Below are 17,381 nucleotides of genomic sequence, written 5' to 3'. Positions count from 1 at the left end.
TATTATTTCTTAAGTTCTGACAACTTTCAAGATTGAAAATCTGGCTGAATGGTGCACAGCAACACCCCTACTATTCAGGCCATGTCCTCCTCTCACTACTACCATTGAGTAGGAGGTACGTTCCTCATTCCTGGGATCCTTCTCATGAAACTCCTCTGGAGCCTCTCCAATGCCAGCACATCTTTTCTTAGCGATATGGCCCAAAACTGCTCACAATACTCCAAGAGTTGTCTGAGCAATGCCTTATAAACACTCACTGCGCTTATATTCTATTCCTCTCAAAATGAATTATCAGTGTGTTATTGCAAACAGGACAGGAAGGCAATTTTCCAGAATAAACTCCAAGTTTACACCTCAAATAGATCAGAAGATATTCCTCCCTACAATGTCATTGATTTATGCTCCAGATTACATGATACAAATTGCAGAGTTCTGCAGATCTATACAGTGCAAATGTAAGGGTGCATCAAATCAAAGATTAAAATGTTACAGGCAATTAAAAGAAAATACAAATACGTATAATTATTTCCAACATTTGACAATATATTTTAAATTATTTGTTTTTTAGCTAAATATGGAATATAAAAAGTTTATTCTGAAGGTATGGAAAACTTGTAACTGATGTAACAGATGAAAAACAAAAGTATACTGAAAGAATCCCTCTAATTTACAGAGCGTGTATTGAAGAGAAAGAGATATACTATTCTAAAATGATTAATTGTGGAGCCCATTGATGTGAAGTCATAATAATACATCAATGTCAGTTGTTTTTTAAGTTGCTTTGTGACAGATATTAGATGTGCCTGTGGATGCATTATATCATGCCATTCATGCATTCAGTTCCTGCAGTGATAGAAGTCTTGAGAACTCATTCCTCCTACCATCCTCTTTTCCTCAAAAAAATCTTATAACTTTGTACTTACTGGCTACTTTTTAACCCAACACCAAGATGTGGTGTGGAAGACTTTAGCTCTACTTTGGGATAAATTCACAAACTCAGGGGATTTTCACCTTATAGCCCCAAGGTCAGATGTCAAGCTTTGCTTTCAGACATCTGGATGCATTATAGTGAAGAACAAAGGTGAGGAAAATATCCACCAGTGTGACAAGAAACACGGACACAAGGGATGTCATACTGGTCATCCACTGCCCTTCAGTTCAGTCTTTACATGGCAAGTCGTGGTAATTGTTTAGTTTCAGGACTAACATCGTTTACCATATCCATAGGCAACACCAATACTTCACTGACTAAAGGTCAATCATCCTCGTCTCCATATCAAAACCACAATATGCTTTTCCAATTCACCTCCTGGTAATGCTTTTTAAAAATATTGTTAATTCCAAACAATATAAATTTAGCTTCTTGTTAAACATCCAATTTGTTCCTTATCATATGAAGTAATATTATATATATATATATATATATATACACCAGTGAATAAATATTTAATTTGAAACTTTATAAAACACAGCTTGGCATTAAAATTAAATATAAACACATGTCAAATCTGTCTTTCTTTCCTGTCTTCTGTGTGTACAAGGGACAACCACGTTAACATCCTTACGAACCCAAGGAACGTAAAGGGAACTCAGGAGTGTTGATGTACATAAGGACTTTGACTGAAAGTTCATTGCATCCAAAAAATGGTGCCACAGGTGGTTGGGATAACAAAGAAGACATTCAACATGCTTGCCTTCATATACTGAGGCAATGAGTATAAATGGGAGTGTAAGACATATAAGAATTGGGATATCATATTGTAAATAAAGATCAATTCCCGCCACTGCCTGTAAAGCCTTTCTATGTTCTCCCTGTGGCCACGTGGGTTTCTTCCGGGTGCTACAGTTTCCTCCCACAGTCTAAAGACGTACCAGTTGGTAGGTTGATTGGTCATTATAAATTGTCCTGTCATTAGGCTAGGATTAAACCAGGGGATTGCTTAAAGGGCTGTAAGGGCCTATTCTGTGCTGTAACTAAATAAATAAATAAATGCAGATTACCTTAATTGGTCACATGTACATAGAAACATACAGTGAAATACAGTGAAAATTGTGCTGGGCAGCTTGCAAGTGTTGCTACACCTCTGGTGCCAATGTAGTATATCCACAACTCATGAACTCCTAACATCACGCCTTTGGAAAGCAGGAGGAAACTGGAGTGCCAGAGGAAACCGGAGTGCCAGAGGAAACCCAGGAGACCATTGGGAAAATGCACAAACTTCTTACAGACAGTAGCAGGAATTGAATCTCAACTTCACAGCTGATGCTGTAATAGAATTATGCAAATCATTACCATTACTGTGCTGACCCCAAAACATTGGTCAGTCCTCGCCTGGAGTACTGGGAGGAGATACCTTATTGAATTTCATAAAATTATGAGAGGCACAGACAGAATAAACCTGTCAGAATTTATTTTTCTAGGGTGGGGGAGCTTAAAACTAGAGGGCACAGGTTTACGATGAGATGAGAGGAGAGAAATTGAAAGGAAACCTGGGGGCAAGTTTTTTTTACCGAGGGTGGTGACTATATTGAACAACGTGCCAGAGGAATTGATAGAGGCAGATATAATTACAAAGTTTAAAAGGCATTTAGAGACTGTAATACATAAGATATAGGAGCAGAAGTCTGCACCACCATTTCATCATGGTTAATTCAATATTTTTCTCAGACCAAATCTCCTGCCTTCCTACACCCACCCTCGCCTTTATTCCCTCTCCAATCAAGTATTTATCAACCTCTTCCTTAAAGATACAGATCCCTTCCTCTAAGAGATGTGTCTCCACAGCTGCCTGTGGCAAAGAATTCTACAGATTCACCACTCTCTGGCTAAAGAAATTCCTCCTCACCTCCATTCTAAAAGGACACCCCTCTATTCTGAGGCTGTGAACTCTGGTCTTAAACTCTCCCACCAAAGGAAACATCCTCTCCAAATCCACTCTATCAAAGCCTTTTATCATTCAATAGGTTTCAATGAGATCAATTACTTAGTTTTCCTTACATTTGTGTACAGCAAATGACATTAAACAATCCTGATCTTGAATCTTGAATCTTGATTATTGTATGAGAAGCCTATCTATGATTTGGACAGAGCCCAATTCAATGAGCCTTGATATCATCTTTGCAAATGCACACAATATTGCTCCATGCATACTAACGCACTATCAGTGTAGTAATAAACTTTGGGAAGTCAAAGTTTGGTGGGACATAATTGGCAGGAATAAATGACAGGAATATTGGGAACATTGATGTACATACAGAAGGAGCAAAGATTAGCACAGATAGCCAACACACTCAGCATGGACAAGTTGTGCCTTAAGGTCTCCTCTCTCAGGATGGACAAGATGTTCCATAAAGGCTCCTCTCTCAGTGTAGACAAGGTGTCTCATAAGGTCTCCTCTCTCAGCGTGGACATGGTGTTCCATAAGGTCTCCTCTCTCAGTGTGGACACGGTGTTCCATAAGGTCTCTTCTCTCAGTGTGGACACGGTGTTCCATAAGGTCTCAAGTCAAGTCAAGTCACTTTTTATTGTCATTTTGACCATAACTGCTGGTACAGTACACAGTAAAAACGAGACAACGTTTTTCAGGACCATGGTGCTACATGAAACGATACAAAAACTACACTGAACTATGTAAAACAACACAAAAACTACACTAGACTACAGACCTACCCAGGACTGCATACAGTACACCGAACAGTGCAGGCATTACAATAAATAATTAACATGACAATAGGCACAGTGGAGGGCAGTAGGTTGGTAGTCCGATGGCTTGGGGGAAAAACTATTACATAAATAAACAGCTGAATTGCGGAATCCGGAATCACGTCCGTTTCTGTACTCCTGCTGAGTATTTCGTTGGAGTTGGATGTAGTCCAATTTAATGTCCATTGAAGAGCAGAATGGACGGGAGAGCCGGCCGGCTAGGGCTTGCTTTTTTCCTGGCACGGACTCCTGCCCGCTTGCCTCGCTTCCGCTACCTCGCACACTGCTTACGATGTCCCCACCTCCGGCCACCGGCATCAGGCAACTCTGAGGACTGCAGGCCTGATTCTCTCAGCAAGCCAAGGTCACGCAATTTAACCAGCAGATCTTCATGAAGGTTTGTTTCTGGGCAATCTCTGTATTGTAGCAGTATCTGGCAATGGTAGATAGTTGTTCTGTTATCCATTGCCTTAAACCCTAATTATGCCTTAAAATTAAATTAAAAAACTAAATGAAAGTAGCACCAGATCCGAAAGGTCGCAGCTGCTGTGCCGCGCCGCCTGCTCGTTGTTGATGAACTCTCTCTCAATGTGGACAAGGTGTTCCATAAGGACCCCTCTTTGTGCTGTATGGATCTAATGATCAAAACTGGTGACACAGTGAGTCTCCTAAAAATGAGTACTGCAATTTAGTGACAGCTAATTGTTTTCAGAATGTTATGCAAAGTGGTAATAAAGAACCCAATTACTTGGCTAATATAAGATTCTTTCTGCCCTCTGGTGCAATTATTTATGAACAATTCATAACTGCTGAAGTTCAAAAGCTGTTGGTATCACAGGGGAACTGTAGGCACTGAATGATCCAAACGGACATTTTCAACATATTTGGGAAATCCAGCTAATCCTTTTGGAAGCAAACTTGTTCTAGTCCCTTGTTAAACAAAAAAAAGAGAATCTTAATTAATTTTTCTTAGTCTATTACATATTTGCTATCCCAATTCTTCTCACCAGACCTGGAATATCTAGCAGTAAAGTGCCGTCCTTTTTATCTACCACGGAGGTTCTCTGGGGTCATTTTGGTAGCAGTTTACATTCCATCTCAGGCCAACGTCAAGCAGGCTTCAGATGATCTGAGTAATGGATTCAGATGATCTGAGTAATGGGATCAACATGCAAGAAACAGCGCACCCTAACGCTTTCACCATCATTTTGGGAGATTTTAACCAGGCCAGTCTGAAAAAATTACTAAGCAGTTACCATCAACAGATCACTTGCAATACCAGAGGAAACAACACACTGGACCAATGCTGCACCATCATCAAGAATGCCTACCGGGCTATTCCACGCCCTCACTTCGGGAAGTCTGGTCACCTGGCTGTACTTAACTACTACCTGAGTATAGGCAGAGACTGAAGACTGCAGCACCAGTAGTGAGGACCAAGAAGGTATGGACAAGGGAAGCACAGGAGCGCCTACAGGACTGCTTTGAATCGGTGGACTGGACTCTCTTCAGGGATTCATCTTCGAACCTGGATGAGTATGTTGCAGTTGTTGCTGACTTCATTAAAACCTGTGTGGATGAGTGTGTGCCTACGAAGACTTACTGTACATTCCCAAGCCAAAAATCATGGATGAAGCAGGAGGTACACTGTCTGCTGAAGGCGAGATCTGTGGCATTCAAGTCTGGCAACCCAGGCCTGTACCAGAAAAACAGGTATGATTTGCAGAGGGCTATTTCAAGAGCAAAGAAACAATTTTGAATGAGGTTGGAAGCGACATCGGATGCACAGCAACTCTGACAGGGTCTGCAAGACATTACTTCCTACAAAGTGAAACCCAATAGCATGAATGGCAGCGATGCTTCACTACCAGATGAACTCAACGCCTTCTATGCACGCTTTGAAAGCGAGAACACAACTACAGCTGTGAAGATCCCTGCTGCACCTGATGACCCTGTGATTTCTGTCTCAGAGGCCGATGTTAGGCTGTCTTTAAAGAGAGTGAACCATCGCAAGGCAGAAGGTCCCGATGGAGTACCTGGTAAGGCTCTGTAAACCTGCACCAACCAACTAGGGGGAGTATTCAAGGACATTTTCAACCTCATGACTAGACTGAACTCCTGCCTCAGCAAGGACTTGGAGTTGATGCAATTTGCCTATCGCCACAATAGGTCAACAGCAGACGCAATCTCAATGGCTCTCCACACGGCTTTAGACCACGTGGACAACACAAACACCTATGTCAGGATGCTGTTCATTGACTATAACTCAGCATTTAATACCATCATTCCCACAATCCTGATTGAGAAGGTGCAGAACCTGGGCCTCTGTACCTCCCTCTGCAATTGGATCCTCGACTTCCTAACCGGAAGACCACAGTCTGTGCGGATTGGTGATAACATCTCTTGCTCGCTGACGTTCAACACTGGTGCACCTCAGGGGTGTGTGCTTAGCCCACTGCTCTACTCTCTGTATACACGACTGTGTGGCTAGGTATAGCTCAAATAACATCTATATATTTGCTGATGATACAACCATTGTTGGTAGAACCTTAGGTAGAGACAAGAGGGCGTACAGGAGTGAAATATGCCAACTAGTGGAGTGGTGCTGCAACAAGAACCTGGCATTCAATGTCAGTAAGACGAAAGAGCTGATTGTGGACTTCAGGAAGGGTAAAACGAAGGAACACATACCAATCCTCATAGAGGGATCAGAAGTAGAGAGAGTGAGCAGCTTCAAGTTCCTGGGTGTCAAGATCTCTGAGGATCTAAACTGGTCCCAACATATCAATGTAGTTATAAAGAAGGCAAGACAACGGCTGTACTTTATTAGGAGTTTGAAGAGATTTGGCATGTCAACAAATACACTCAAAAACTTCTATAGATGTACCATGGAGAGCATTCTGACGGGCTGCATCACTGTCTGGTATGGGGTGGGGGGGGGGGCTACTGCACAGGATTGAAAGAAGCTGCAGAAGGTTGTAAATCTAGTCAGCTCTATCTTGGGTACTAGCCTACAAAGTGCGCAGGACACCTTTAGAGAGTGGTGTCTCAGAAAGGCAGTGTCCATTATTAAGGACCTCCAGCACCCAGGGCATGCTCTTTGTTCACTGTTACCATCAGGTAGGAGGTACAGAAGCCTGAAGGCACACACTCAACGATTCAAGAACAGATTCTTCCCCTAACTAAGACCCCTCATATTGGACCATTCCGTAAGTATATATATTTGCTATCTGTGTGTTCATAATCTTAAAATCACTATCTCAAAGTTCAAAGTAAATTAATTATCAAAGTATATGCAGAATATGTCACCATATGCTACCCTGAGATTAATTATTTTGCAGGCATTCACAGTAGAACAAAGAAATACCATGAAAAACTACACACAAAAATGACAAACAATCAACATACAAAAGACAAACTGCAAATATCTGATCAAATGTCATCTTCCCTTTTTCAAGAGTAGAATTCTTGTTCACTCTATTCTGACACATACATCTTCACTATTCTGGCATTATTCCTGTAAATGCTTTCTGTATCTTCTCTATTGTTTCTATATTTAAACAGAGCTGTGCACAACATGCCAAAGTATTCTAAGATGTGATACCGTCTAAACAAATTTCCACAAGAAATTATCCACAATGCTTTGATTAGTTTCTTAAGACTATTAACAAAGTGCATTACTTTTAGTGATTTGTTTGATATTGCCCTGGCTCCATTGCTTCTCAAAGGCAGATAATAAGACTCTTCTTTATGCAAGCAAAGTGTAACCTCTCTGTTCTTACTACCAAAATGCAACATCTCGCCCCTATCTGTACTGCAATATATTTGATGATTATGCAACCTGCTGACAAAAAGCTTGGCAGGATTAAGAAACAAACAAGGACAACCAAGAATACTTCTCCAAATTATAAAGGAATCTTTTTTTTCCTGAAACCATGCACATGTGGCATGTGGCAAATAAAGAGTTTTCTATGAACATACCATCTTCAAAATGACAATATCTTTCATTGAGGAAAGGTATATGGCATTTTTCTTATTGGTTTTATTCCTGTCACATTTTTCACGTTACGCTGAGACAGCAATCATTATAATAGTTTATCATCCATGTCAGAAGAACAAATGTTTGAAAATTTATATTAAACTGTCAGTAATTGTTCAAAGGAGTCACAATTTCAATTAAGTACTTGAAATGTGTTTCCTAAATGGACTGAAAACATAAGGTAAGGAATGCTGAAGTCATGTTTACTCACTAAACCTGATTTCATACGATGCATGAAATTACGACATTTACTATCACTGTAATGAATTCAAATTGAGATAAGAGCTACAATGAGATCCAATGGCCAGGAAGGCGGTTCTGCAACGTCACATGGAGAGCAAAGGGCATGACAAGGCACAGAAGATGTCATGGTCATGGCAATCCACTGCAACCAAGGAAGACCCCAGTTTGTGACACTTTTCGTGCCACTGGACCCAGACTTCTGAGTGAGAAATGGAACTGTCCCAGTGCAAAGGTTTTTCCATTTTAAAAACTCTCCTGTTATTGTTGGACACAATAGACAACCACCAATGAATTCAAATAAATACCTATTTTCCACTTGGAGTATTTTGGTGATTAAGAACAAAAATGAATAAAGATTTAGAATGAGGTAGCAGTACATGGATATCATGAAAACTTAGGTCAGCTTTACACAGTTTAAATATACTAGAAGGTAATTTTGCATAAGATATCTGAAATACGAAATGAACAAAATTAATCTTGGAATTTGAAAAAATGTACTTACTAATTCCAAAAACACCAGACCACCGTAACTGTGGGCCACAAATACCACATTCTTGGCAGAAGATCGAGAAATGAAGTGATCCCAGACATAGAATGCATGCTCCTCTGGTGTACTGTTATCCTACAAAGAGCAAGATTACAAAGAGGAAAGCTCAGGAATGAAAATTAACAATATGAGGAACTGGTGAGAGTGTGATTCAGGAAAACAAAACATTGAATGCAAAGTAATTGAGACAGAACCTAGTTAACTGTAGTTATTCATATTAAAGCAATTCTGCCAGTGTTCCAATTGTTTAAAATATTCAGGTCCATTCTCCCATTTTTACACTGTTTAGTATCATGACATCCTGACAGCAAATTCTATCAATTCTTCTTGCTGACTCTGTAAAGCTGCCAGCATAATTGAAGACCCCAACTACCCGCCCTGAACGTTCCTTCTTCTCCCCTCTTTCATTGGATAGAAGATGCAAAAGTCTGAAAGCGCATACCAGCAGGTTCAAGGACACCTTCTATTCCACCATTACAGTTCCTGAATATGAATCTACCTTTGATCTTGCACCTTATTGTTTACCAGCATTGCAATTTCTCTGTAGCTGTTACTTTTTATTCTGCATGGTTATTGTTTTACCTTGTTCTACCTCAATGCACTGTGTAATGATCTGATCTGTATGAAGAATATGCAAGACAAGCTCTTCACTGTATCTTGGTACATGTTACAATAACAAAAAAAATTCCAATTCTTTAAAAAGTCTTTCAATTTACTGTTTTATTTTCACCACTACTTCAAATAGAACAGCTCACATACCATCTCTCGTCAGAACTTTGAAGCATAATAGAAAGAAGTGTGGGATATTCAGTGCATGTGGACTTGCACTACAGGACAAAAATGAATTTTATGTGTCATCTGGGATCTCAGACCCAATATTGAGGTCTTCTGTTGGTATTTGGATTGCAAAGCATAGAAGGTCACTTGGTTTGAATACATATCATTTCTGGTACTTGCACGACTCTCATTTTATCAGGCCCAAGCTGCTGTGGTGAACTGGCGTGAGGATCCAGGGAAGTACAGAGTAGCTCTTGTCAGCTAGGATCTATCCTGTTGAAATTGGTTTTGAAACTTGATGTGGCCAGATTCATTTATTTATCAAAATATACAGTGAAATGTGTCGCTTGCATTAACAACCAACACAGACTGGAAGTATGTAACAGAACTTAACAAATGCTTCAAAAAGTTCCATTCTTGCCCACATCCTTGTCTTGGAAAGAAATAACAGTCCTTCAACATTACGGCAACTTATTACTAGAAATCCTTCTAAAGAACATCCTTAGTACAGGTTCAACAGGACAGCAGCAGTTCTGACTCAGCAGCCAAGGCAGCAAAAATAATCAGCAAGCAGTTTTGTTACTACTGCTCAATCTCAATCTCAAGTTCAGTTTATTGTTATTTAACCATACACATGTATACCACCAAATAAGACAATGTTCCTCTGCACGAAGGTGCACAACACAGTATATATAATTCACATATATAACATATAAAGTAATACTACTACAAATAAATTAACAAATAGTAAGGAGCATATACTACACAAGTTAAAAAGTAAACAGTATAACGCTACTAAGGTATCATACGTGATGAGACCTAGGTGGTGTCAGGCTTATGGTGTGGTGGAAAAAGCTGCTTCCCATCCTAACCGTTATTGTCCTAATGCTATCAAACCTCCCTTCTGATGGTAGGGGGTCAAAGAAATTGCTGGACGAATGGAAGGATTCACTGACAATGCTAAGGGCCCTATGTATGCAGCATTCCTGATAAATATGTTCAATCGGTGGAAGATATACCAATCTGATGCTGTGGCACTGACATCAAGACCATAAGACATAGGGGTAGAATTAGGTAATTTTGCCCATCGAGTCTGCTCCTCCATTTCATCATGGCCGATCCATTTTTTTTCCCTCTCAGTCCCAGTCTCCTGCTTTCACCCTGTATCCCTTCATGCCCTGACCAATCAAGAATCTATCAACCCCTGCCTTAAATATAAATACAAACTTGGCCTCCATAACTGCCTGTGGCAATGAACTCTCTGGCTGAAGAAATCTCCCCTCTTCTCCGTTCTAAAAGGACGCCCCTCAATTTGGAGGCTGTGTCCTCTGGTCTGAGACTCTCCCACCACAGGAAACATCCTCTCCACATTCACTCCATCAAGGACTTTCACCATTCAATAGGTTTCAATTAGGTCACCCCTAACTCTATTGAAATCTAGTGAATACAGGCCAAGAGCCATCAAATGCTCTTCATATGACAGCTATTCAATCCTGGAATCATTTTTGTGAACCTTCTTTGAACCTTCTTCAGTTTCAGCACTGGAGGTTCCAAGAAATCCTCCCTCCCAAGTGTACATCACTACGCCATCTCTCAAGGGATCCGACTTGCTCGTAGAGTCAGAGTCAGAATCAGAATCAGTCTTATCATCACTGACATGAGCAATACAGTGCAGGCATAGCAAACTATTATAAGTAACAATAAAAATAAATAAATAAACAAATAAATAAATAAATAAATAGTGCAAAAGTAGAATAGTGAGTTACTCTTCTTGGATTCAGAAATGTGATGATAGAGGAGGGGAGGAAGCTGGTCCTGAAAAAAAGGAGTCTGAATCTTCAGATTCCTGTACCTTCTAACCAATGGTAGTAATATGATGAGATGGTGAGTGTCTTTAACGATGGATGCCACCTTCTTGAAGCAACATTGCAGATGACCTTGATGATGGGGTGGCTAGCGCAATCATGGAGTGGGCTGAGTTTGCAACCCCTTACCACATTTTCCAATCCTGTGCAATAGCCCCTCCATAACAGAAGGTGATGCAACCAGCTCTCTATAGTACATCTGTTGGAATTTGTGGAATCTTTGGTGACATACCAAATCTCCTCAAATTCCTAATGTAATATAGCTGCTGTCATGCCTTCCTTGTAATTGCATCAATATGTTGTCCCCAGGAGAGATCCTCAGAGATGTTGATATCCAGGAACTTGAAGCTGTTCACCGCTTTCCACTATTGATCCCTCATTGAGGACTGGTAAGTGTTCCCTTGACTTCCCTTTCTGATGTCCACAATCAGTTCCTTGGTCATTATGCTTAACCATTTAGAATTCACCTCCTTGTGGCAAAGTATGTATTAAATTACATGTCAATTTTTATATTTTTTAATTCATCATCTTTTCATATTATATTTAACAATTCAAAATACAGATCTATTTATTATTTTGGACCTTACTTCCTTCTAGCATTCCTGGTAAGTTCCTCAAATTTATGATTTTTGCAGTCGGTCACTCTTACTTTTATTTTCTTTAAATCAATTAATAGATTGATAAGTTATGAACTTCAGATAACCTGTGTTTAGTTCAAAACTTTGCTGACATTAACTTCCACTACCTAGAAGAAAACTGAAGTTCACATACAATGCATGAACACCGATGAAAGCATTTTTCACAGCAGGACATTTCTACATAATATATAGAAAATCCAGTATTAGCCATTCATTCTCCACCCACCAAGTCAATTTTGTGGTTTGTTGGAGTATAGGTTCACTAAGTTAGATCTATAAAGAAGACCAGATATTAATTGTTAAAGGAGGGTGAAACATCAATATTGCATGCCCATATAATGCCTGTGAGAAAAATCTCCTTTGATTAATCAAAGAGAAAATTTGTTGCATAAATCAAAGTGACACTTCCAGATATACCCCTAGTTCAGGAATGATTTCCACTGCTATTCTGGGAGAAGTCCACCACACATATCGAGATAATTTCCAATCAATTGTTGATGGCAATAAAGATATACAAAAAATGATGAACTTCATTTATTTATCCTGCTGGAGCCAATGGTGAAGTCCTTGATTTCAGCACAATTGATCAATATAAGGTTTGTTAATGTATTTTGGCTACAAGTTCAGAACGTATCCTTAATCAAAAACTACACAGTGGCCATTTTATTAGGTATCTTCTATACCTAATTAAGTGGCCAACGAGTGTATGTTTGTGGTCTTCTGCTGCTGTAGCCCATCAACTTGAAGCTTCACCGTGTTGTACCTTCAGATATGCTATTCTGCACACCACTGGTGTAACGTGATAATCCGGAGTTACTGTCACCTTCCTGTCAGCTTGAACCAGCCCGGCCGTTCTCCATTGACCAGTATCATTAACAAGCCATTTTCATCCTCAGAACTGCTGCTCCCTGTATGCTTTTTTTGTTTTTGTTTTTCACGCCATTCTTTGTAAACTCTAGAGACTGTGTAAATGAAAATCCCAGGAGATCAGCTGTTTCTGAGATATTCAAACTACCCCATCTGGCACCAACAATCATTCCACTCTCAAAGTTATTTTGATCACATTTTTTTCCTATTCTAATGTTTGGTCTGAACAACAACTGAGCCTCTTGATCTTTCTACATGTTTTAATGCATTGAGTTACTGCCATATGATTGGATGATTAGAAATTTGCATTAATATGCAGGTGCACAGGTGTACCTAATAAAGTGGCCACTGAATGTATATTGAAACCAGCATTCAAATATGCTTTGGCAATTCTTTTTCATATATTGTTCCTTTCAGCAATTTTTGATTAGACAAAAGCTATGACAATAAGTATTTGGTGGAGGGCGCAGCCGTGTCTCTAATCAAGTATATTAGATACTGTAAGTAATTTACTGTATACTTAACTTTATTTGCCTGGCAGTTTTTCATAAGGTTCTGTTCTGCAACCACTTTTGTTCACTGCATATCCGGTTCATGAACCAGTGTGGATAACTTCTCTGACCACAATCATGGCCTACAAACTCACTTTCAGGGACTCTTTACAACTCATGTTTTTGGTATAAGTATATTTTTTTATTTGCACAGTTTGTCTTCTTTGCCTGTCAGTTTTTGTTCTTGTATGTATTTTCTAGATTCTGTCGTAAATATTTTTCCTGTAATTGCCTGCAAGAAAATGAATCTCACGATAGTATATGGTACCACAAACTACTTTGATAGTAAGTTTATGTTGAATTGTGAAAGACTGTGAATAGAGAGGGTTAGATAGAGCATTAATTTATAGAGAGTACCAACAGGCATAGTAATTAAGTAGAAGTTGATAAGATGGGTAAAAGGTGGCTAATAACTGTCAGGAAGGAGTCAAGAAATGGTTGTATTTGTCCATGATCTCAGGATGTATGTTTGAGGATTAAGTAAGTAATTTGTGTGCAACAGGGTTCCAAAAAGAGCACTGAAGTAAATCCAATGGGAGCTAGAATGATCTGAATTTAATTCTCCAGTTGTCGCTCTGAGATTTTGACTGATGTTTCCAAACTTCAGTCAGAACACTAAGCTACAATTCCAGTGGCATAAACACTATATAACATTGATGGTAGGACAGTGATTCATGCATCCAACTGCCACAAAACGCTGAAATTTGTCCTGTAAGTTTATCCAAAGAGATCCACACAATGATATTTCAATACATTTTCTTTTGCCAGCATAACTTCCTTTGCATGTATGTTGGCACACTGGAGTCAAGTTCAAGTTTTAAGTTTAATTATCATTCAATCATATATGAATATAACCAAACAAAAGTGTTCCTCTGGGATCAAATTGCAAATGGCATTACCAACAGTACACAACAGACTGCACATAGCACATATAGTTATGATAGCCGGAAAACATACAATTGCAAAGAAAAGAAAATAATATAGCCCAAGTCCCTGCGAGGCATGGCCAGTAGTTGGACAGTAAGTTGGTCTGGTCTAGCTTGTTCTTCCACAGAGTAAACAGTGGAGAGCAGCACCGAGCAAACACTGGAGAGCAGCACTGACAGGAGTGGCCAGCCCTCAACCCAGTATAGATTCCAGCATGTCCACAAAGGCCTCCCCTCTCTTCCACACCACCTCTAGCATCTCCTCTGGGCATCTGCAACAACTGACCTCATGCAAGAGCCTCTATTCCTCACCACAACTGATGCAATGCAGTCTCACCTACCGTCTCACCAACAAACAGACAACCAAATGCACTATTCTACACTACCAATGCCCAACAGGGTCTCACGATTACAATAAGAACTTCTAAGGCAATCACTCACATCATGCACCACCTTAGCAGAACAACGATACAGGAAACAAAAAAACAGCAGTACACAATAAATCCAGCTCCATCACTACTGAACAACACTTTGATCGGGCAGACCTGCAGTACCTGATGTTCTTAGTATGTGCAGTGGCTTGCAATAGTACAAAAGACATTAAGGGTGAAGAATTATACCTTTGATTGGACCTGGAGTGGCCACTGCATCCAAGGGCTTCGCCATCTTACCACAAAAGCCCTGCTCTTCTCTGATTGTGGAGCTTCGGCTGCTCAGTGGCTATTCGTTCAGTTGATCTTCTGGTGTAAATAAAGCCCGCATTACTTCTGCCTGGAAATCAGGCATTGGTCTGCATGTTTACTGTCGATGGCCTCACAGCAGATGGGTTCATGGCAGAGAAATCCTTTTATACCTTGGAGCTGAGTGCATTTGATATGCTCAAAACTGACAGGTTATTTTATTTCGAGATTCAGCACGGTAACAGGCCCTGTCCGCCCAATGTGCCCGTGCGGCTCAATTCCACCCTTGTGACCAACTAACCTGCAAACCCCTACGCTTTTGGACTGTGGGAGGAGACTGGAACAGCCAGAAGAAACCCATATGGTCACAAGAAGAACATACAAACTCCTTACAGACAGTGGCATGGGTGTTGTAACAGTGTTACGCTAACGTTTTTGCTTTCATTGACTTTGTTTTCAACTTAACTTCTAGTTAAGGTGGCGCTACCGAACATCTAGTTGAAATTCAAGATTATTGTCATTCAACCATACTGCCAAATGAAGCAAAGTTCCTCCAGACCACGGTACCAACACAGTACATATAACCCACACCCATAACACATAATGTAATCTCACCACAAATAAATTAACAAATAATAAGATGCACATACAATACAAATTAAAAAGTAAACAGTGAAACACTTCTGGCATTTCATACGTGATGGTGATAGGGAGTTCAGCAGCCTCGTGGCTTGGGGGAAGAAGCTGTTTCCTATCCTAACAGTTCTGGTCCTAATGCTATGGCACCTCCTGCCTGATGGTGGGGGGTGGGGTCAAAGGGATTGATGGATGGATGGAAGGGATCAGTGATAATGTAGAGGACCTTGCATGCACAGCACTCCTGATAACTATCTCGAAAGCAGGGGTTCCTAACTTTTTTATGCCATAGACCAATACCATTAAGCAAGGGAACTATGGACCCCAGGTTGGGAACCCTTGCTGTAGTGGGTGGAAGAGAGACCCTGATAACACTTTCAACAATCCTCGCAATCCTTTGTAGGAACTTGTGGTCAGGTGCCGTGCAGTTCCTGTACCGGACGGTGATGCAGCTTAACAGGACACTCTCAATGGAGCTTCTGACATGTTTGCAACCAATGATACTACTGTTTAAAGAAACCCCAAAACACTGGAGTAACCATCGGCTTTCTGTTTGATGGTCTTTTGAAAGACCCCAGTAGCTTCTTTTTTGAAACAATGGGTGACTAGCTGCAGGATTTATAAATACCTCCTGTTCCAGCCCTGATGGACCCAATTTTTACTGTCATTATAAATGTCAACCAAGAGCAATATATCATTTTCTTGCTCTGACAGCAGTTTGCAGTTCTAGCTGCAGATCACAATAAAGATGTTTTTACTGTAAAGGGTAGCATAGTAGCATTGTAGTTAGTGCTTTACGGTGCCAGCAATCACCCACTGGAATTCAATTGCCACCGCTGCCTGTAAATAGTTTGTACGTTTCCCCCAGTGACTGCATGGGTTTCCTCTAGATACGGTTAGGATTAATGAGTTGAGAGCACAGATGAGGACTGACCTACTGAGTGTTTCCAGCATTTTCTGCTCCTTATTTAGATTTACAGTGTCTGCAGGTTGTTTTTTCAAAATTTCACATTGATCCCAGCTAAGTTTCAGGTTGGAGAATTTCTCTCTGTCTTCCCTAGAGATGTCACTCCTTCCCCTCTTCTGCTGGTTACCTAACCATCTTCATTCCTCAGTCCCATTGTAGAGAGGCACACCAAAAAATGTAACATACTGGAAGCAATTGCTTTTTTCTGAAACCTCCAAGGCGCTAAAAGTTCCTTCAGCACCTGCCACACTGCCTCTGGTAGGCATGTGCAAATTGAAGTCACAGCATTTATGTCATTTAATAGCCACAAGAAATCAACCAATAACTGAAGTGTAAGGTGGTATAAACACAAGATATTCTGCAGACAATGCACACAAAATGCTGGAGGATCTCAGCAGGTCAGGCGGTATCAGTAAAAATGAATAAACAGTTGACTCTTCGGGCCAAGATCCTTCATCAGGACTGGAAAGGAAGGGGGAAGATGCCAGAATAAAAAGGTGGCGGGGGGGAAGGAAGACTCGCTAGAAGGTGATAGATGAAGCCAGGTGGGTGGGAAAGGTAAAGGGCTGGAGAAGAAGGAATCTGGTAAGAGAGGAGAGTGGACGATAGGAAAAAGGGAAGGAGTAGGGACACTAGGAAGAGATGATAGGCAGGTGAAGAAAAGAGGTAAGAGGCCATAGTGTGTAACAGAAAAAGAAGAAAGGGGGAAGAGGAAAAGAAAAATGAATAATAAATATCAGAATGAGAAATGCATGCTCATGTCATCAAGTTGGAGGCTATCTGCCCTGAGAGAAGCCTCACCATGGCACAAGAGGAGGCCATGGACCAACATGCTGTACATTGTTCATGGCATTAGTGTTGAGTCCTTTTTGCCAATGGTCGTGAGCTTCGTTGTAAGAAGTTAAGGAAAAGAGTTGGCTGGAGTGCTGAGCTCCAAAACTT

General features: G+C 40.4%; 1 protein-coding gene across 7 annotated transcripts in view; it reads right to left on the bottom strand.

The window, feature by feature from the left end:
- The window catches only part of arb2a (ARB2 cotranscriptional regulator A), a 547,284-nt gene that overhangs the window by 291,880 nt on the left and 238,023 nt on the right, over window positions 1-17,381 (bottom strand). For all 7 annotated transcript variants that reach the window (XM_063068471.1, XM_063068472.1, XM_063068470.1 and 4 more), the window contains one exon: window positions 8,488-8,607. In XM_063068471.1, coding sequence (XP_062924541.1) covers window positions 8,488-8,607 — 120 coding nt within the window. The remainder of the gene's footprint in view (window positions 1-8,487; window positions 8,608-17,381) is intronic.

This window comes from Mobula hypostoma, chromosome 16 (assembly GCF_963921235.1).
Source record: "Mobula hypostoma chromosome 16, sMobHyp1.1, whole genome shotgun sequence".
In the NCBI taxonomy this organism is placed as follows: Eukaryota; Metazoa; Chordata; class Chondrichthyes; order Myliobatiformes; family Myliobatidae; genus Mobula; species Mobula hypostoma.
The sequence above is the reverse complement of the archived record's forward strand: the minus strand, read 5'-3'. Positions and strand labels throughout refer to the sequence as shown.